The sequence below is a fragment of the Theropithecus gelada genome, chromosome 5 (genome assembly GCF_003255815.1).
Source record: "Theropithecus gelada isolate Dixy chromosome 5, Tgel_1.0, whole genome shotgun sequence".
Classification (NCBI taxonomy): Eukaryota; Metazoa; Chordata; class Mammalia; order Primates; family Cercopithecidae; genus Theropithecus; species Theropithecus gelada.
This window is the reverse complement of record NC_037672.1, coordinates 151,577,756-151,600,169: the sequence shown is the minus strand read 5'-3', so window position 1 is coordinate 151,600,169 and position 22,414 is coordinate 151,577,756. Positions and strand designations below refer to the sequence as shown.

Genomic DNA, 22,414 nt, shown 5'->3' with positions numbered 1-22,414 from the left:
CTAACTAATAGTCCAGGAACACAGAGCTACTAACTTGTACAGGCAAGATTAGAACAGTGAGTCTGATCCTTAACTAACCATGGGAGGGAGATACTTTTTTTCCTACATTCAATCATGCAAAGGGAGAAAGAATTGCCTAGAAAATGTGTGATGCTTTCATAACCTTCAATTAGTGAGCCCCAACTGGGCTTGTTGGCTCTTGCCTATAATCTCAGCACTTGGGGAGGCCAAGGATTGATTGAGGCCAGGAGTTTGAAACCAATCTAGGCAACTACCAGGACAACATTGTGAGACCCTACCGCTACAAAACTAAAAAATTTAAAAAATTAGCTGGGCGTGGTGATGCATGCCTGTAGTCCCAGCTACGTGGGAGGCTGAGGCCAGAGGATTGCTTGAGAACAGGAGTTTAAAGCTGCAGTGAGCTTTAATTGTGCCACGAAACAGCAGCCTGGGCGGCAGAGGGAGAGCTCATCTCTTAAAGAAAAACAAAAACAAAAACAGCCCCTTGTGTGATGGTTAAACAAATCCAGCCCCTTGATTAGATTGAAGGATGCAAAGTATTGATCCTGGCTGTGTCTGTGAGGGTGTTGCCAAAGGAGATTAACATTTGAGTCAGTGGACTGGGCGAGGCAGATTGACCCTCAATGTGGGTGAGCACCATCCAATCAGCTGCCAGCGCAGCTAGAATAAAAGCAGGCAGAGGAACATGGAAGGAATAGACTGGCTGAGTCTTCTGGCCTTCATATTTCTCCCGAACTGGATGCTTCCTGCCCTAGAACTTCGGACTCCAAGTTCTTCAGCTTTTGGACTCTTGGACTTATACCAGTGGTTTGCCAAGGGCTCTCAGGCCTTCGGTCATAGACTGAAGGCTGCACTCTCGGCTTCCCTACTTTTGAGGTTTTGGGACTCAGACTGACTTCCTTGCTCCTCAGCTTGCAGGCGACCTAGTGTAGGACTTCACCTTGTGATGATGTGAGTCAATTCTCCTTAATAAACTCCCTTTCATATCTACATCTATCCTATTAGTCCTGTCCCTCTAGAGAACCCTGAGTGATCCACCTGGGCTTCAGGCTGAGTCCCTGAGAGTCGAGGCCTGACATTGGGCTGAACTGTCGGTTCAAGCAGCTGCTCTCTTCCTGCACTCCACTAGCAATGCCAAGAGCACAAGGGGCCCTTCGCCAAACTCAGGGCCAGACTAAGGTCCAGCCGTATTACCTACAGGTGAAACAACTGTTCCCTTAGGAGACCAGGGCATTAAAAAAAAAAGCCTCCACACAGTGTGGCACATGGTGCGCTCTCATCCCTTCTGTGGCCAGGTCTCCTGGACACTTTGGGAAGGGACAACTAGGGGCGCCAGTGTCACCAAGTAACCTTTGCCCTTTTAGAGGAAATAACGTTGCTTTCTCCAGGAGCACAACAGTAATTGAAGAAGAGGCACAGGAGGGTAAGTAGAACCATGACCATACGAACATCTGGAGTTATCAGAGTTTATGACATTCATTTATTTCTCCCTGCCGAGGTGAGGCCTTTCTCACCTGATAGAATGAATTTTTCAAGGGATTTTGAGGCTGATCAAGGGAAAAAACATAATCACGAAGTGGGAGTAGCACACAATGAGCTCTATTTGGGAAGCACTTTAGGTTTGCGTGGTGAGGGGGAGTCCCCCGCAGCGTGGACCCATCCAGAGCTCTGGCAGCATGGAGGCCACCACCCCGAAGGAGAGGAGGACAAAGAAGGCTCTGAAGAAGAGGAATCAGAGAGGGGACTTCCATATTTAGGTAGCGTCCCTCAGCACACTGCAAAATCTCAGGATCACATACCCCCAAAGGGCTGCTGCTGAGTGGGTTCTTTTTAGATGCAAAGTTTATCTTTGCAGAACTTGGGTGCAGTTGCTCAGGGTTGACGGAGCAGGCAGTTTCTAAACAGCTAAAAATCTGTTTATTTAGGCTGTGTTTAAAGCATTAAGATATAGAAACATTTGACTTGTTGCCAACCTGCTGTTAAAAAAAAAAAATCAACAACCTTACCAACCTTGGCAACATAGTGAGATCCCATCGCTACCAATTTTTTTTTTTTTTTTAATTAGCTGGGCATGGTGGCATGCACCTGTAGTCCCTGCTACTCAAAAGGCTGAGACAGGACAATCACTAGAGCTCGGGAGTTGGAGATTACAGTGAGCTATGATTGTACCACTGCACTCCAGACTGGGTGGCAGGACGAAAGCCCCCACCCCCATCCATCCCTTAAAATAATAATAATAAATTGTAAAAAAAAAAAAAAAAAAAAAAATCAACAGCTTAGAAGTCAATATATAGAGGCAATTTGGGGGTCATTTATTATACCCTAACTGCTAGATTGGAAGTACCTCCAAACACACAGAGAATCCCAAATTCTCAATTTCAGATTTTGACCTGAGGACCCATTTCAAATGCTGTTGACTGACAGTAAGAACAATATCTACCTCACCACCCCTTCAGCACAAAAACAGAGAAACATAACATATGGATAAGAACTTACACACATACAAAAAGAATGAGTGGGGGATATTTAACATATAATAATCTATGTGGCAATTTGAGTGCACAGGTGTATCCACAGAAGTGGCTGTTGCTATCCGGTAATAAAATAACTTCACCAGCAGGTGGCTCTATTACCCTATTACACTAACTATTAGCGAGGACTGGGCTTCCAACAAAGGACCTTAAAATACAGTTCTTTTCTTTTCTTTTTCTTTTTCTTTTTTTTTTCTTTTGAGACAAAGTTGAGACAGGGTTTCACTCTGTCACCCAGGCTCTGAAATGGAATGCAGTGATTCAAACACAGCTCCCTGCAGCCTGGACCTACTGGGCTCAAGGAATCCTCCCATCTCAGCCTCCTGTATCTGGGACCACAGGCACACACTGCCAAACCCATCTAATTTTGTTACTTTTTGTAGTCTCATTTTGTTGCCCATGCTGGTCTTGAACTCCTGGGTTTAAGTGATCCTCCCACCTCAGCCTCCCAAAGTACTGGGATTACAGGCATGAGCCACAGCACCCAGCTAAAATAGAGTACTGTATTTCTAAGTTATTTGAATTTTGGTTTGAATTAGCTCTAATAAACCCTATGTATTCATCGAAATCTGTAATGATATATGCAACATAAATTCCATTCACAATGAAATCCAACAGATTCCTCCAAGCATCTCAGGAAATGAGGCACAACTTGATTATATCACAGAACGTACTAATTAACAAAATCTATTTACTAGACAGCCAACCCATTTCTGGCACCATAGAACATGAAACGGGTAAAATGACTACCACTCATTCTGTATTACCTGACATATCTAACAGCAAAGGTTTCATATATATGTATACATAATGTGTATACATATATCTGTGTGTATATATGTGAAATATTGTTTATAATTCTTTCATTTGAAAGCATTCCAGGGCACAGATAAATAGCTAAATCACATCCAAGCGATGTCATTTGGCGATCTGAAAGTCTTTGGCTTTTGTGTAGGCACAGGGCCATGAGGTAGAGCCAGAGCCGTTCTTCCCCTCTCTGCCTGTTCTGCCAGCTCTTAAATTCAGTCCAAATTCTGTCCTCAGGTTGTTTTCTCCTTGGAAACTCACTTCGCCTTCCGTCAACTCACCACTAGTTCTCATTCCCAAAGCTCTATCATCTCTAGCGTTCTGACACCATCTCCTCTTACAGGTCTCACTCCCACCCAAACTTAAAATGCTGGAAATTGGACTCATCATTTTCTGTCTTCAGTAAACCAGTTCCCCTTCTCATTTTCCTATTTATGTTAGTGTTCTCTCATATTTACTGTCTCTCAGAGTTATTATTCTGTGAAACTCTTCCCCCTCTCCTATGTCTTCATTCAGTCTCTCCGTAAGTCCTTTCTATTCTACCTCTGTAAAGCGATTGAATTTCTGGAACACCTACTTCTGCAATGTGTTAAGGCACTGGGGCTTGGGGCCACTCTACTTTTTATTCTTTGGGCAGCATCGATGCCATATTCATCAATAAAGCAATATACATCAGTAAACTGGATTATCCACAATCTAATTTGTTTTTGTTTTGTTTTTTATTTTCATAGATTTAGGGGGTACCAGTGCAGTTTTGTTACACAAGTATATCGTGTAGTGGTGAAGTCTGGGCTTTTAGTGTAACCGTCACCTGAATGATGTACGCATACTCAATAGGTAATTTATCATCCCTGACCCCTCTCCCACCCTGCCACCCTTTGGAGCCTCCAGTGTCTATTAATCCACTCTGTATGTCCATGTGTGCACATTTTTAGCTCCCACTTATAACTGAGAACATGCTGTATTTGTCTTTTTGTTTCTGATTTACCAAAATCTAATTTTAAGCTTCAATAGAAAACAAACTGATACAGTTGGTTTTTAAATTCTTTTTGCAGCAGGAAATGATTACGGCATACCTTCAGTATTAAATACTCTAACAAAGAGAAAGTATACAAGATTTGAGATTGTCTAATGGAAATAAGCCCTTCTTAGGTAAAGCAGGTATGGTTAATCTCTTGTGTAGGTCAGTGGTTCTCCTATTTTACTGTGTATAAGGATCATCTGGGTAAGCTTGTTAATAAAATGAAGATTCTTGGGGTCCACTCCCAGATACTCTTCTTCGATAGATCTGGAAAGGGGCTGAGGAACCTAACATTTTTAACAAAGTGAAACAGAGTAATCTAAGGAGCGTTTTAAGAAATAGTCGCATAGAAGAAATTCTAAGTACTTAAAATAGAAATAAAACACTGCCTTTACATAATTAAACGGCTTTGTACAACTGCTCTTTGTTACCTAATTTGTATTTGATCCCATAATTATCGTCTAATAGCTGACTATTTTGTAAAATTCTCTCTTTAGATTCTGATGTCTTCAGTTTTCTCTCAAGTTTAAATTTCAGTCTTGGTAGAAGTAATACCTTAGGCGAGCTCAGTCTTTCCTACCTTACTTCATGTGAGTTTACCAGATCCTGTCATTGGGAGAGCAGGAAGTAGAGAGGGATTCCTGAATGGAGAAAGAAGGGACCACAACAAACCGAAGTAGGGTTGGGTGCTGGGGTCAGGCTGGGATGCACTAGTGCATTTCCTGACAGTAGCCAGAGGCTGTGGCAGCCTGAGGCCCAGTTGCAAATTCTAGTTGAGAAATGGAGTGTAGACCATTTCTCATAGTGGGTGACCCAAGGTGCTGCAATAGTGTCCGAAATGTAGGTCATGACCACTTGCTGACTTGGAGCACAGCTGAGTGAGCTGAGCTAAAGCATGGGACCAAGACAGACAAACCTAAGGACAGGGTCAGGTGAAGTTTGCTTGACTTTCTCTATGACATACTCTAGCCCTAGTTGTGCATATTCTAGAGAATTTTTTTAGGTTTATATAAGTCCAAAGCTGCACAACGCAATGCTATAAACTCCCTCATTTCCCCATCTTCTAGGATTTGATTGACCTTTGTTAAAGTTGTACTGTTCGGTTAGGGCAACCCACCTGTTCCAGGCAAGCAGGAGTGGTTCCGAGGCCTATATGGAGCCTTCTCTCCTCATATTTTATAGAGCAAATCAGGAGAAACAGTGACCAATGGCTCTAGGCAATTCTTCCTAGTGTTGTGATTTTCTAGGACTTGCCCATTCTATTTTATGTTTATCGTTCAAACTTGGAGTTGTTTTAAAATATGACACAATTTTGCTTTAAAATATGACACAATTTTGCTTTAATTTTCCAAAAATTAAATATATATAAAGTTTCCTTCAGTCAACAAGTCACGGTGAGTGTCTTGCTCCTCTCCTGATCCACTCAAATGGAGTCAGGAGGATCACTGTGGTCCCTCCCCGGTACTCTCCATCAGCTGTATCACTGATCCACACTGAGATCTGATTGTCTTGCTACAGATTTTTGCTGTGAAACAGATGGTTTTGAAATGGGTGTATTTCCTTTTCTTGACTGATTTTGTTATCTTCTTAATGGTCATGTTCTCTCCCTCAAACTGCATTTTAGTATTTTATGTTTGTGTTTTAGTAATATTTAGTAATTAGTAATATTTTAGTAAAATATATTTTATTCACTCAACAAGTATCTATTGGGTGCACTGATCAAGCACTACAGATAATAACAGATAAAAATCTTTGCCTTCATGAGGCTTACATAAAATTTATTTTATTTAAGGTATTATTATATGATAATGAAGGCATTAAATTAAGGTATTATATAATAATAATTGTATAATAATTATATATTATATAATAATATACATAATCGTATATATAATAATCTATAATATATTATGTACAATATATTATTTATAATATATAATATAACATATGATAATTATATATAATAAGTGTATTATATAGTAATAATTGTATATCACATAATAATAATTGTATTATATAATAATTGTATATTACATAATTTTATATTACATAATAATAATTGTATTACATAATAATTATGTTATATAATAATAATTGTATAACAATAATAATGAAGCTTTTATGTAAGCCTCATGAAAGCAAAATTTTGAAATTTTATGGGATGTGCTACCTCAGTCCAATTTATAAGATATTCCTAACAAGTTATATTGGCCTTTTTTTTTTTTCGGAGCAGCTTAAATACAAGGCTGAGAAGTTTATATTTAACTGGATAGGAAATGGGAATTCCTTGGAGGATTTCGATGAGGAGAATGGCATCACTCACAAGCTCAGTAGTAATGTGTGGATGGTCGTCCTGGTGTTTTCTGGCTAACTTGCGCAGTGTTCCTCTCTCAGTATACTTCTCATTCTATTACCTACACTTGTCAAATCTCTGACAGCTCTAAATAGAAAAATATGTATATGTTGGCTTTGAATCATTCATTCTCCAGATGTATTGGGGCCTGCAGGTGGCAATAGTGAGCCAGCCATGAGCTTTGTAACTAGCCTCACCAGAAACCCAGCAAATGTTACCTTAACCTAGAGCGCTGCCCGACCACCGTATCTAAAACAGCACCTCCTCTAGTCTCTCATTTCCTTAATCCTTCTTCATTTTTGTTCACAGTCCTTGTCACCAACGGACATTATGTAATATTTTGTTTATATCCTCTTTCTGTCCACTGAAATGTAAACTTATCAGCAGATACTTTGATTCATTGTATAGAACAGGGCCTGGCAAATAGTATATGCCCAATATGTATTTACTAAGTGAATGACCACTTTGGTCTAAGAATCCAGCAGAGGAACACCGTGGGACAGTGTGCAGTTACCCGGCAGCCAAATTTTGTGGTGCATATTTGAATTCAGCATTATTTTAGGTATTATCCTAGATAAATTCTGTAAAGTTTCTCAGTCAGAGCTAGAAATAGCTTAACATATCAGGATAATATGAGGAGGGGTATGTAGCCTTCCATAGCCATAGTTAGATGATGTAGTATTAAATATCAGTAAAGTACTAATGAGGAAATTAACTTTATAAAGCGTAGTGAGATCCAAAGGACATATTGATATGTAAATATCATGTAGTTTTCCAACCCAGAAGGATGCATAATTAAGCAATCGGTTTCCTGGATCTTGGTCAACAGAATTTCCTCTGTGCGGTTTATAAAAGATAAAACACGGTGTTCTAAATTTTGACCTAACCTTGTTTCTTTGTGAATGAGCTTGCTCTGGTCAGCCCGGAAGCCAGGCTACTCTTTAGTAACTTGCAGCCATAGTGTTATCCATCAAGAGTGTGGTTTACACTCTAGGCTTTCTTGCAAAACATTCAATAAATATTTGGGTTTTTGACTTAATCTGTGATTTTGCAAATCGTTATCTTTGTTTACTTAGCGGAGGTCGCTGCTCCAGCATTCAAGGTAAAGCATACACAGAAATCTACACTTGAAGAAGACTGACATATGTCACCTTTCATGGATGAAGCAAAGTCCTTCAAAGTGTCAATAGAAAGTTAGCCTTTGTACACAGCAAATCCTATATGGATTTAACTTTGAAAGGACTATAGTGCAATTACACTAAGACAGTAAACTAACCCAAGTAGTTAGAATTTAAAACAAAGATCTAAATCTTATAAATGTTTGTCCTCATTCAAGATTGCAGGTTAAAGCAAATGTGTGTGTTAAGCTAGATAAGATGACTGAATTGCTTTGATGATCTCATAGCATTTTCTATTCTTCTTATTTTCTCTCCTTCTTTAGGAATATATATATATATATATTTTTTTTTTCCTCCAAAAATAGTTTATATGACAAAATAACCACAGTGTTTCTCAAACAAGGGCCTGTCCACTTTCAACATAGACCAATATTTCTACTCAAGGGTTAAAAAGTTTCTTCTTTCCATGTCACATTCTTGTGAATATAACTTGGCCCCTTTGTTGGTGGTGTTCCACACCCCCCCCACCCCCCACACACTCATTTGCTCTTGTAAATCTCCTGCTAATCACATTTAGTAGTGAAAATTCTTTCATGGGGTGAGAGATTTGAAATCATAGATTACACAAAGATGTAAAAAAAAAAAAAAAAAAAAAAAAACCAGTAACAGATACCAATGTAGCACAGCAAAATACGTAAATCCAACTTCTCTGTTCCAATTTGTCTCAATCCAGGGCACCTCAGATCATTCCTTAGTCTCAAACTAGTATTAAAAATGGCTATTTTCCAGCCTCTTTGGTCTCTGTAATTACCAATGGGATAATCCTTCTTTCTCTAGGCACCCAGTTACTTAATTTCCTAAATTCCAATCACAGCAGATTTTTCAATATGCCTGCCACTAGGACAGATCCCTCAAATGACACACATAATGAAACTTTATGAAATTAAGAAGTGCAAAACTCAACCTGTGGCTGCCGTTCTTCTGCCAGTGAGGGAGTCCATTTTACCTGTGCCCAATGTTGTTTTTGTCTTTGATTTACATAGTGAAACTAAAAGCACATTGTTAATAGACTACCAAGAAAGCTTTTGCATTTTCACTTTCCCTGGGCTATTTTTATACACAAAGCAAATATTCTAACAGACAACTCTGTTGCCCTTAATGGGATATTTTTACTCTTAGGTTGGACTGGTTTTCAATATGCCAATAGGTCATTTTCTTTCTGCCAGTTTTTAGGAAATTAGTTCTAAGGGTTCAGGCTATAAATTTAGCTTAGATCTAGAAATGGTTTACTTATTAGAAAAACAGATATATCATTGTCGCCATTGATTTGAGCTTCCTTGACCACGTAGTGACTGTCTCTTCCTTTAACCTACTGATGGAATTCAATTTATCAAGTCCTATTAAACTTGAACCATGCAGTTAGCATTGAAAAATTGCTTCAATGCAAACATTGCTTCCATCTAAAATTGGACTCAATCTAAAATTGCTTCCATCTAAAATTGGGCAGTGACACATGCCGATTGTCCGAGCTACTCAGGAGGCTGAGGCAAGAGGATTGCTTGAGTCCAGGAGTTCAGTCGGAGGCCAGACTGAGCAACAAAGCTAGGCTCCATCTCTAAAGAGGAGAAAAAAAAAGGACCGTAAACACAAGCTGATCATAAAACAACGCAAATCTAGGTTTGAGAAATACTCGAAGACTGTAAAAGATCATTCACAGAATCTTGTCTCTAACCCTGAGAAGAAGATAGATAAGTTGATAGATAGATGTAAATACGTGTTCAAATAAATATGCATACACTTATATAGATGCATATACACATCTTTAAAATCCATTCTATCAGTGAATAACTTTGAGTCTCATAACACCTTGTATCTGTGTATTATTTTAAATTAAGAATGTTTCATGGTTATATTAAGATTCACTGTTAAAAGCGCAGGCATTGGGCCCCATGGGTTTGAGTTCCTGTTCTGGCACATGGACCCTGCATATGTTACACAACATCTCTAGGCCTTTCTTTTTTCATTATAAGATACAGGTGATTATATCTACTTCCTAGGCTTGTGGTGAGGATTAAATGAGAGAATATACATGACAACCACAACAACTATACTACCACATAATATCTAGCATAAAGAAGATTCTCAAAATTGGTAGCTCTTTCCTATTATTCCTTGGGGCCTATATCATTTGTCACCAGGTCAAGAAGTCTTCTACATAATCAAATTTAAATTCAGCAAATAATTTTGGAGCAAAGATGAACGTAACAGACTTGACTCACAGAGTAAATTATCAATATACATGAAGACTGTTGGCTGTAGATTTGTGTTTTCAAATCAGAACACAAACAGTTGGACGATAGGGAATTTGGGACATAATTATTTCAATAAACAAGCCCATTGACCTCAGAATTACATTAAATGATTATTTTGGCTTAAATACTACCTATGCTATTATCTCAAAAAAACATACCTGGAAGTAGAAGAACTGTGATTTAAGAAATATTCTTCATTCCTGGAATTCATCAATCATTTATCATTTTTCAAAGAAAAAATTGGCTCAAACATGGAAAAACTAGTTAAAATTTAATAAACCTAAGTGATACTAGATTGAATGCAGGGCCAATGTAGACCGCTAAATCAATGTTGACCCTTTTTTTTTTTTCTCAGAGAGCAAGTATCTTGTCTTATATGATTTGGATTTAGGACTTGAGATTGTAGTAAAAGGAAATTATTTTCTCCAAAATTGTGATAACACATCTAGATTCCAATACAAGTCAGTTAAAAGCCGGTAATACAAGTATTCCACTTCTCAGATGGGATAAGATAGAATTTCTAATGTCCTCAATTTAAATGTTTTTCAACTTTGTGAATATTATATATATTAATACAATCAATGAAACTTTATGATGTTAAGGAGCTCAAAACCCAACCTGTGGCTGCATGAACTGTTACCCTAAATTCGACAAACTAATATTTTATGGTCTTCAGCAAAAAGAACCACAAAGACATGCTCTGTCTAAAGACACTTTGTTTGAACATTCTTACTGATAGGAAGTATACCTTCTCATAAAGCATGCAATCCATTTATATTATCATTTGATCTTTGATTGATAAAATCAATTTGAATGGAATTTCCTAAACTAAATGACCAGGTGCTTTCTTCTCTGGAGAGTCTTACAGAATGAGACTGCAGTTAGTTGCAACAGATTTTTTTATTAAAAAGAACTTTCTGTAGCTGGAACAACAAAGCTTTTTCCCCATGAACCAAATCTACCAATAATGGCTCTAATAAATGAGTTTCCTATTTATATAGATTGTATACCAAATACATTTGGTAATTCATAAACCTTACAAACATTTACTAACACTTACCAAGAATTGGGCAATGTGCTCAACACATTATCCCACTAAATCTTAGTAATAGCCCTATTAAGTAAATACCATATCATAAGTATTATCTCTCTTTTACTGACATGGATAATAGAACTCAAGGAGATTGAGTAATTTGTACTGAATCACACAGTCAGTAAATTGTAAAGATGGGATTCAAACCTAGGGAGATGGACTCCAGAGCTCTTAACAACTATTTATTTGTACATTCTCCAATTGAGCTATATACTTCTTAAAGGCAAAGGCAATGCCTGACTCACCTTTCATATTAAAATCATATTAAAAAGTTAGCAAGATGTGATTATCAGTGTACTATGTAAATTTTTCTGAATGATCAATAATTACATGTTTTGATTATATATATATTTTAGTAGATAATAGCTATATACATTCAAAATTCTAAATATAGAATGTTTACAGAGAAAAATGAAACCTTTTTTCCAAACCTGTCCTCCACCTCTGCATCCCATACTTCTTCACAGAGGCAACTGATTCAAGTCGTTACATAGTTACTGAGTTTTAACTACAACTATGTTAAGTATAGCTATATGCGTTAGACACCGTAGCCATAGAAATCAATTTACAATCTAATGCAGTGGATACAGCATGTATACATGTAATATAAGGTTGCTACAAATACTATCTGAGGTAGAGCTGTTTGAAAGAATACCAACACTTTAATGTTTAATTCAACTGACATGATTGACAACTGATCAGCTGAGTAAAAAAGATGGATGACAACGATTGTGAGACTTAATTGGCTGGTGGTATGGTGATATGATTGACAATAACTGCTAAGTCAGAGAGGGATATATTGAGGAGGAGAGAAAAAGCAACAAATCTGGTTTTGATGTGTTCATTTTGTTATAATTATTGATTATTTACTGAATGTGAACATTTATCTTTGTTTTTGAGTCACATAAATATTCCTTTGTAAAGACAAAATTAAACATTAAAGTATTAGTATTTCTTTCAAACTGGAGGAATTTCTCCCACTAATGTATTTCATCAAAATTTATAATAAGCTTGGTTCCAGAGGAAGAAATGAAGGATAACCAAAAATAAAGACATTAATAATAGTGCAATGCACAATGATAAATCTCAATAGGCAGTGATGACAGATATGTTTTCCCAAACACAAGGACGCTGTAAGGGTCAAACAGAGATGAGAGCCCCTCTCCAGCATCTCATTTTGACCCTCTTCCTTCAACTATGCCTCTACTCTCCTCAGATACAAGGGAGGTGGATTTTTCTCTCCTCTGAGATAACTTGATGGAACCACAGGAACAATGAAGTGGGCTCCTGGCTCTTTTCTCTCTGTGGCAGATGGGGTGCCATGCCCATCTTCAGACAAAGGGAAGATTGAGCTCAAAAGCTCCCTAAAAACTCCCATCTTCAGACAAAGAGAAGATTGAGCTTGAAAGCTCCCTAAAAACTGAGAGCCTATGAACATGGTCAACACAGAGGGACAGGAGTGTATTTCCAGGGTCATTCGTTCCCGGGAGTAGTGTACTGGGACATGGGGAAGTCAGTCTCCTCCTGTCACAGCCACAGGTTAAAAATAATAATGTTAACTGATCCCTAGACTGAGAAAGTTCTTTCAGTAATTTGGGTGATGGCAGCAGGCCCCATCTTAAGGATAGACTGGGTTTGCCCAGTTCGAGGTCAGATCTGTTTGCTCTCAGCCATGTACTGGAAGAAGTTGCACCATACAGCCTCCAGGACTGCCCTCCTCCTCACAGCAATGGATAATGCTTCACTAGCCTTTGCAGGTAATTTTGGATCAGAGAAAAAAACTTGAGCTGGGCCAAAAAGGAGGAGCTTCAACCTCTGTGCAAAATCTGGGAACCTGACAGTATAGATTGGGGGCCAGGATGAGGAAAAAGGAACGGGAAAGACCTCCCCACCCTTCTGGTAAGGAGGTCTCGTGATCAGCTCCAGCCACTTGCAGTCCTGGCTGTCCCAGGAGCTTACATAAAGGGACAATTGGAGCCTGAGAGGTGACAGTGCTGACGCTACAAGGCTCGGAGCTCCGAGCACCCAGACATCATGAGTTGGTCCTTGCACCCCCGGAATTTAATTCTCTACTTCTATGCTCTTTTATTTCTCTCTTCAACATGTGTGGCAGTAAGTGTGCTCTTCACAAAACATTGTTTTAAATGGAGAGCTGGAAAATAAAGCAGACAATAAACTAGTGAAATTTCTGTATTTTTTTCTCTTTTAGTATACTGCTACCAGAGACAACTGCTGCATCTTAGATGAAAGATTCGTAAGTAGTTTTTATGTTTCTCCCTTTGTGTGTAAACTGGAGAGGGGCAGAGGAATAGAAATAATCCCCTCATAAATATCATCTGGCAGTTGCAACTTTTTAAAAACATAGTCTAGGTTTTACCTGTTTTTCTTAATAGATTTTAAGTGTAGCATCTGTCAACATTTTTAATCACTGTTGTATTTTCAGGGTAGTTATTGTCCAACTACCTGTGGCATTGCAGATTTCCTGTCTACTTATCAAACCGAAGTAGACAAGGATCTACAGTCTTTGGAAGACATCTTACATCAAGTCGAAAACAAAACATCAGAAGTCAAAGAGCTGATAAAAGCCATCCAACTCAGTTATAATCCTGATGAATCATCAAAACCAAGTGAGACAATAAAGAGTACTCACCAAAAAATAAGAATAATAATCTGCGAAGTTCTTTTGCTGTTGTTTTAGTTGTTCTATTTGCTTAAGGATTTTTATGTCTCTGATCCTATATTACAGATACGATAGACACTGCTACTCTGAAGTCCAGGAAGATGTTAGAAGAAATTATGAAATATGAAGCATTGATTTTAACACATGATGCAAGTATTCGGTAAGGATTTTTGTTTCAATTTACTCTGCAAGACTGATTTAATTTTTATTTAATATTCCATACTTGAGTGAAAGTAATTTTTAATGTGGTTTCCCCATTTATAATATCTCAGTGGCATTATGCCTGATTATGTTGAACATAGTGGAGATAGAAGTTTTTAGTGCAATATAAATTATACTGGGTTATAATTGCTAATTAATAATCACATTGGAGAAAGAAGTTCTAGAAGTCTTAAAATGCTAGTTTGACCATATTTATCGAAAAATTTTTCCCCATCCCCCATTTATCTTACAACATAAAATCAACCTCATAGGAATTTGGGTGTTGAAAACAAATCCTTTTTATAAAAATGTTGACAAATTGATGGTTAAAAAAAATCAGCAAGCAGAGGCATAGTAAGGATTTGGGCTCCTAAAGTCAATTATATTGAAGGTGGAGCAGGAAGAAACATGTCTTAAGAGACTAAGTGTAGCAAACGTTGCAAAGCTCATGTTGATCATTGCAGAATGAACCTGCACAGTCTCTTCCCTTCGTTTGGAAGTGAATGTCTCTGTTAACAGCTTCTCAGGGACTCATAAACTTTCTGAACACAAGGTTTCAGATACAGTTTTAATATTTTTCCTCAATTTTTTTTTTCTAAATTTTTCTCAAAGCAGCTTGAGAAATTGGGATAAATAGTAGCTAGGGAGAATGGCCCAGGAAAGATTCCTCCTCTTTTTGCTATCAGAGGGCCCTTGTTATTATTGTTATTATTATTACTTGCATTGTTATTGTCCATCATTGAAGTTGAAGGAGGTTATTGTACAGAAATTGCCTAAGACAAAGTAGAGGGAAAACGTGGACAAATAATTTGTCTACCCTTTTTTACTTCAAAGAAAGAACAGTTTATGCATTGTAGACAGTTTTTTATCATTTTTGAATATTTACAAGCCACCCTGTAAGTAACTACAAAAGTAGGATTTTTACTTCCCCCAGTCCATTTTCAAAGCTATGTAACCAGAAACACTAAAGAAGAAAGGGGAAGTATCTGTTGTTTTATTTTACATACAATAACGTTCCAGATCCTTTCCCTGTGTAAGTTATATTTTAGACTGAAGCTTGTAAGTATAACCTCAATAGATCCACATGCGAAAGGTATACTACTTCAGCACATGTGAATTACTGAACTGAGCCTTTCCTGCTTTTAAAGCAAAAAGGGGTGTTCCTATTAACCAGTCTCATCACAGTTGCTATCTGCTGCCCTTTATGCATAAAGTAAAAAGCAAAGTATCAATTACATTTGTTTATTGACAAGGACTTTGTTATTTGTGTTTGGAGTTGAAACAATATGCCCCATTCTAAGTGAAAAGATTCAGGTTCACATTGCATTCCTGTTTTGATCGATTTTTGTTTTGTTTTTTTTTTTCAAAAAGTTTATAATTTTAATTCATCTTAATTTAGTGATATAATTTTACATTTTCCCCAAGAATGGAATAATTTATCAGAAAGTAATTCTTGAGAAAATATTTAGTTAGCAGTTTCCAAAGAAAATACAAAATTACTCTTCTGAAAGGAATACTTATTTTTGTCTTCTTATTTTTGTTATCTTATGTTTTTGTTTGTAGATTTTTGCAGGAAATATATAATACAAATAGTCAAAAGATTGTTAACCTGCAACAGAAGGTGGCCCAGCTTGAAGCACAGTGCCAGGAACCTTGCAAAGACACGGTGCAAATCCATGATATCACTGGGAAAGGTAACTGATGAAGGTTATATTGGGATTAGGTTCATCAAAGTAAATAACGTAAAGGAGAGAGTATGTACTAGAATGTATAGGAATAGTTTAGAAAGTGGCTACCCATTAAGTTTAAGAATTTCAGTTGTCTAGACCTTTCTTGAATAGCTAAAAAAGAGTTTAAAAGGAATGGTGATGTGAAAAGTAAGAAAATTATTCTTGGAAAAGGAATAGTTTACTATATGTTAAAGACTATTTTTCAAGGCTGGCACAATCTTACTTACATTTCAAACCACAGTAAAAGTCAATTCTCCTTCTCCAGATTGTCAAGACATTGCTAATAAGGGAGCTAAACAGAGCGGGCTTTACTTTATCAAACCTCTGAAAGCTAACCAGCAATTCTTAGTCTACTGCGAAATTGATGGGTCTGGAAATGGATGGACTGTGTTACAGAAGGTAATTTTTTCCTCACCATGTGTATTTAATAAGTGCCGACATTGTTTCTGCCATATGGCAGATACTTTTCTAAGCACCTTGTGAACACTAGCTCATTTAATCCTTGCAATAGCCCTAAGAGGAAGGTACTTCCGTTACTCCTATTTACAGAAAAGGAAACTGAGGCACACAAAGTTAAATAACTTGCCCAAGACCACTTAACTAATAAGCAACAGAATCAGCATTTGAACCTAGGTGGTATAGTTTCAGAGTTTGTGGCTTGACTATATTGTGCTGGCACTGACTTTGTAGATTCATGATGGCACATAATCAGTACCACAGTGACAGAGAAAAAGAAGGAAACTCTTTTGTCAGGTAGGTCAAGACCTGAGGTTGCCCATTATAAGACAATGAAGCCTAACACCCTCACCCTCACCCCGCCACCACCACCACCCTTTCACACACCAGAGGACACAGTTGGGCTGCCTCAAGACAGGGAACCTTTGTTGCATCTGCCACTTGCTGATACCCACTAGGAATCTTGACTCCTTTACCCTCTGTTTACCTCCCGCCACTGTTACAACTGTTCCTACAGGGGGTGCTCAGAGGGAGTGAATGGTGGAAGCATTAGTTGCCAGACACCAATTGAGCAATAGGTTCTATCATAAGTGTAAGAATCAGTAATATCCAGAGTTCTGAAGTCGTCTAGGTATCTTTTCAATACTACCACTAATTTAGAATTTATGATGTGCCAGGAACTCTCTTAAGTATTTCTCATATATTCTCTCTCATTATCCTTGCAGCAACCCTAAAAAGTAAGCATCAATTTTCCTATTTGATAGATAAGGAAACCTAGGTAGCTTGGCCAAGATCACTTAGCTGTGAGTTGATAGAACCAATGCTCCATATTTCTGACAAAATGTTGGTAGCATTCTCTTTACATGCATTGATCATCTATTTTCTCCTTTTGCCCATGCAAATGTGTAATTAGAGACTTGATGGCAGTGTGGATTTCAAGAAAAACTGGATTCAATATAAGGAAGGATTTGGACATCTGTCTCCTACTGGCACAACAGAATTTTGGCTGGGAAATGAGAAGATTCATTTGATAAGCACACAGTCTGCCATCCCATATGCGTTAAGAGTGGAACTGGAAGACTGGAATGGCAGAACCAGGTACTGTTTGAAGTGACTTCTAACTTTTTATTGTAAAGATTGTCTGGAATGTGCACTTTCCAACTGTCAATAGACAATGGCAAATGCAGCCTGACAGATGCAAACAGCACATCCAGCCACCATTTTCTCCAGAAGTCAGTTTGGCTCCTGGGCAATCCAAAAAGGTAAATTCTATTCAGGATGAATCTGAGTGTTTTGGTACAATCTAATTACCCTGGCACCGTTCAGAATAATAGCTAATTACTGAACTTTTAATCTGAATGTTTAACTTTTAAATTGAGCATACTGAACTTTTAACTTTTAAACTGAGCATAAAATTATAATTTTATCTAGTCTAAATTACTATTTCATGAAGCAGGTATTATTATTAATCCCATTTTACAGATTAACTTGCTCAACGTCACATTGCTGATAAGTGGTAGAGGTAGAATTCGAACTCAAGTAGTTTAACTTTAGAGCCTGTCCTCTTAACAACTATCCTGGTTGAAAAGCAAATACAGCCTCTTCAGACTTCCCAGTGCCTTAATGGCCATTTATTCTGTCAAATCATGAGCTACCCTAAAATTAAACCAGCTAGCTCTTTTGGTGATCTAGAGGCTTCTTTTTGCTTGAGATATTTGAAGGTTTTAAGCATTGTTACCTAATTAAAATGCAGAAAAACATCCAACTCTCTTGTTATGTTTAAGGAATAGTGAAATATATTGTCTCCAAACATATGGATTTTTTTTAATTGTTTGGTTGGTTTTTAATCCAGAAAGAGCTATAGTCAGTAGACCTTCTTCTAGGAAAGGACCTGCCATTTCCCAGTTACCAGAGATTAGAAAAGAGGCTAAATATTTTCCGGAAATTTCTGTTCCTTCATTAAGGCCCATTTTTTACTCCACTCTATAGAATTATGGCCCACTTGCACAATTTTTTCCAGGAAAGAATCTCTCTGACTCCTCAGCTCACATGCTTTGGACCACACAGGGAAGACTTTGATTGTGTAATGCCCTCAGAAGCTCTCCTTCTTGCCACTACCACACTGATTTGAGAAAGAAAATCCCTTCAGCAGCACCTAACCCTTCAGGTGGTGAGAGTGGCTAATGGAACTGTACCTCCTTCAAGTTTAGTGCAATAATTAAGGGTCACTCACCGTCAGATAATTTATGTGATCTATGATAATGTGTGTGCAATGCACAACATTTCAACAAAAGTAGGAAATATGAAATTAGAGTAATCCACGCATCTGGATTTGATCTTAGAATGAAACAAGCAAAAAAGCATTCAAGTGAGTGTAATTATTAGTTTTCACTGAGATGCTTCAAAGGCTTTTTGGCCCATCCCGGGTAGTATTAATGAGCTGTGGACTGGTTCACATATCCATTGCCTCTTGCCAGACTTGCAAAAAACTTTACTCGATGAGCACATTTCAGCCTTAAGAAACAAAGTCAAAAATTCCAAGGAACTGTCCTACAAAAGAGGGAAATTCTGAAATCCCTGAGGAGGGTCAGCATGTGATGGTTGGATTTCCTTCTTCTCAGTACTGCAGACTATGCCACGTTCAAGGTGGGATCTGAAGCTGACAAGTACCGCCTAACGTATGCCTACTTCGCTGGTGGAGATGCTGGAGATGCCTTTGATGGCTATGATTTTGGCGACGATCCTAGCGACAAGTTTTTCACATCCCACAATGGCATGCAGTTCAGTACCTGGGACAATGACAATGATAAGTTTGAAGGCAACTGTGCTGAACAGGATGGATCTGGTTGGTGGATGAACAAGTGTCATGCTGGCCACCTCAATGGAGTTTATTACCAAGGTATGTTTTCCTTTCTTAGATTCCAAATTAATGTATAATATATAGTATTTTCATAAAAAATAATAAATAGATACAAAGAAATGAAGAATAATTTATAAAGATAGTAGGGATTTTATCATGCCTCTTTATTTCAGCTAAGTTCTTTGAAACTGGAAGTGGATAATACCAAGTTCATGTGTAAAATTAGCCCTCCTAAAGAAATACACCTGCTGCAAAATATCCAGTAGCTTGGCATTATACCTGAAACTATCACCATCATTGCTGGCACTGTGGGTTGTGTTATCTCCTTTAGACATACCACATATATGATCTGGAGAGATTAACATTCCTATATGGATGCTTGTTCACACATTAACCTGTCTTCCCATGAGCTTTGTGTCAGATACACGCAGTGAGCAGGTGTTTGGAGGAACGGAATAAAGAGCAGGCAAATACTGGTAAGGGCAGAGGTTTGTGAAAGCTTGAGAGAAGAGACCAGTCTGAGGATAGTAGAAACTTATTTTAGGATGGGGGTTGGATGAGGAGGCTATGGTTTACTATAAGCCTGGAATGGTTTGGAACACTGGTTTCACTCATCTACCCAGCAGTTATGTGTGGGGAAGCCTTACCGATGCTAAAGGATCCATATTACAATAATGGCATTATTTGGAAATTCCAGTGGTATTCCATGAATAAAACCACTAGGAAGATAATCACATTCAACAGACTCTCTGTTGGAGAAGGACAGCAACACCACCTGGGGAAAGTCAAACAACCCAGACCAGACCTGTTCAGCATCAGTAGGGCTTCCTCACACATATCTGCTGGGTAGATGAGTGAAACCAGTCTTCCAAACCATTCCAGGCTTGTAGCAAACCATAGTCTCCTCATCTACCGAGATGAGCAACCTTATCTCCTGATGTCCTAGCCGATCACCAACTAGGAAACTTTGCAAAATTTATTTAAAGTAACAGTTTGTTTTTCACAACATTTTTAAATTGGAGAAACATAACTTATCTCTGCACTCACAAACCATATAATGAGAAGAAACTCTAAGGTAAAATGCTTGATCTGTGTGACCTGGGGAGGCATGCCAGAGCTGTGGTTCATGCCAGTGCTGTGCTCTGACAAGCCCTTTACAAAATTACACGAGATCTGCTTCCGTAGGACAAGGAGAAGGCAAATCAACGGAGGTTACACTTTATAATGGAGACATAAAATAACATGCCAGAACCATTTCCTAAAGCTCCTCAATTAACCAATAAAATTGTGTTTTCAAATAACCCAAGGTGACCTCATCGGGAATTTGGTGGCTCCTTCTCTTCTAACCTGCCTGAGTAAAGATGGTTCGCAGTAGCTGAGTCCAGGATGGATAAGCTTAGAGAAAGAGGCCAATTAGGGAACTTTGAGTTTCTAGTCCTACTAGTAGTGAATAAATTTAAAGTGTGGATGTGACCATGAGTCACAACACAGATGTTGTTTAATAATATGTTTATTTTAATTATAAATTGAGATTTTAGGAATCTTTGGGGACATTTTTAGTTAGCAGATAACGCTATAAATTTATGTAACTGGCAATGCACTTCGTAATAGACAGTTCTTCACAGACTTGCAGAGGTAAAAGGATTCCAGAATAATGATATGTACATCTACCACTTGTTTTAGGTGGCACTTACTCAAAAGCATCTACTCCTAATGGTTATGATAATGGAATTATTTGGGCCACTTGGAAATCCCGGTGGTATTCCATGAAGAAAACCACTATGAAGATAATCCCATTCAACAGACTCACCATTGGAGAAGGACAGCAACACCACCTGGGGGGAGCCAAACAGGTCAGACAAGATCACCCTGTGGAAACAGAATATGACTCATTTTACCCTGAGGATGATTCGTAGAAAATTAACTGCTAATTTCTATTGACCCACAAAGTTTCAGAAATTCTCTGAAAGTTTCTTCCTATTTTCTATTACTATATTTATTGATTTCAAGTCTTCTATTAAAGATATTGAGCCTCCAATGGAAATTAAAACTCATTTAGGAATTTAGGACTGTATTTCCAAATTATTGACATCAGAGTTATTTAAAAATTGTTTATTTGAGGAGACAACATTTCAACTTTGTTCCTAAATGTATAATAAATAAAATGATTGACTTTATTTGCATTGTTATGACCACTTGTCATTTATTTTGTTTTGGTAAATTATTTTTATTATATCAAATATTTTAGTATGTACTTAATAAAATAGGAGAAAATTTTAGAATTTCAAATTCCTAGGTATTTTCATTGTTTATTACCCCTAAATCATTCCTATTTAATTCTTCTTTTTAAATGGAGAAAATTATATCTATTAATATGGTTTTTGTTTTGTTATATATTCACAGGCTGGAGACGTTTAAAAGACCATTTCAAAAGAGATTTACTTTTTTAAAGGACTTTATCTGAACAGAGAGATATAATATTTTTCCTATTGGACAATGGACTTACAAAGTTTCACTTCATTTTAAGAGCAAAAGACCCCATGTTGAAAACTCCATAACAGTTTTATGCTGATGATAATTTATCTACGTGCATTTCAATAAACCTTTTGTTTCCTAAGACTAGATACATGATACCTTTATTGACCGTTAAAAACCACCACTTTTCCCCAATTTACTAATTACAATTGGGCAATCATCAGTAGTAATTGAGTCCTCATTTTATGCTAAATGTTATACCTAACTCTTTGGGAGATACAAAGGAAATAGCAATTATGGCTTTTGCCCTCTAGGAGATACAGGACAAATACAAGAGAATACAGCAACCCAAAGTTACAATATTCTATATAAGAACGTAATCACTAAGCAGGAGTCACAGCCACACAACTAAGATGCCCGGTATCCAAAGTGCAGCTGGAGACAGGAAAGCTGCTTGGGGATTCTCCCAGCAGAACCTTTTAGCTTCAAACACCTGTGGTGGGACCTGGTGACTCTGAGAGAACTGCAGCTCAGAGCAGAGAGCTGTAGGGAACCATTTGCCCTATCCCTCACTAGTCATGAGGTGAGCTGAATGGAACCATCTCTTCCTTGTGATTCAGGAATATTGACTTTTCAGCAGCCTGAGTTCAGGTTCGTTCGCCAACTTTCTAAGGAATAGCTAAATCTACATAACTTAGCATAAGGCTGATTGTGGAAAGTAATGGCTAATTTTATGAGAGGTGGGTCTGGTTGTCC

General features: G+C 37.7%; 1 protein-coding gene across 2 annotated transcripts; it reads left to right on the top strand.

Moving 5' to 3' along the window:
- Window positions 1-13,091: 13,091 nt before the first annotated feature.
- FGG (fibrinogen gamma chain) lies at window positions 13,092-21,807 on the top strand. Of its 2 annotated transcripts, XM_025386599.1 has the most exons (10): window positions 13,092-13,368; window positions 13,466-13,510; window positions 13,700-13,883; window positions 14,003-14,096; window positions 15,701-15,831; window positions 16,133-16,266; window positions 17,237-17,421; window positions 18,945-19,222; window positions 20,867-21,036; window positions 21,587-21,807. In XM_025386599.1, exons 1-10 carry the CDS (start codon window positions 13,291-13,293, stop codon window positions 21,599-21,601), a joined length of 1,314 nt encoding a protein of 437 aa, XP_025242384.1. In that variant the 5' UTR covers window positions 13,092-13,290; the 3' UTR covers window positions 21,602-21,807. The 2 variants fall into 2 exon arrangements, with proteins under 2 accessions (XP_025242384.1, XP_025242383.1); XM_025386598.1 differs by lacking the exon at window positions 21,587-21,807 and having other exon boundaries at window positions 13,132-13,368; window positions 20,867-21,363.
- The last annotated feature ends 607 nt before the right edge of the window (window positions 21,808-22,414 follow it).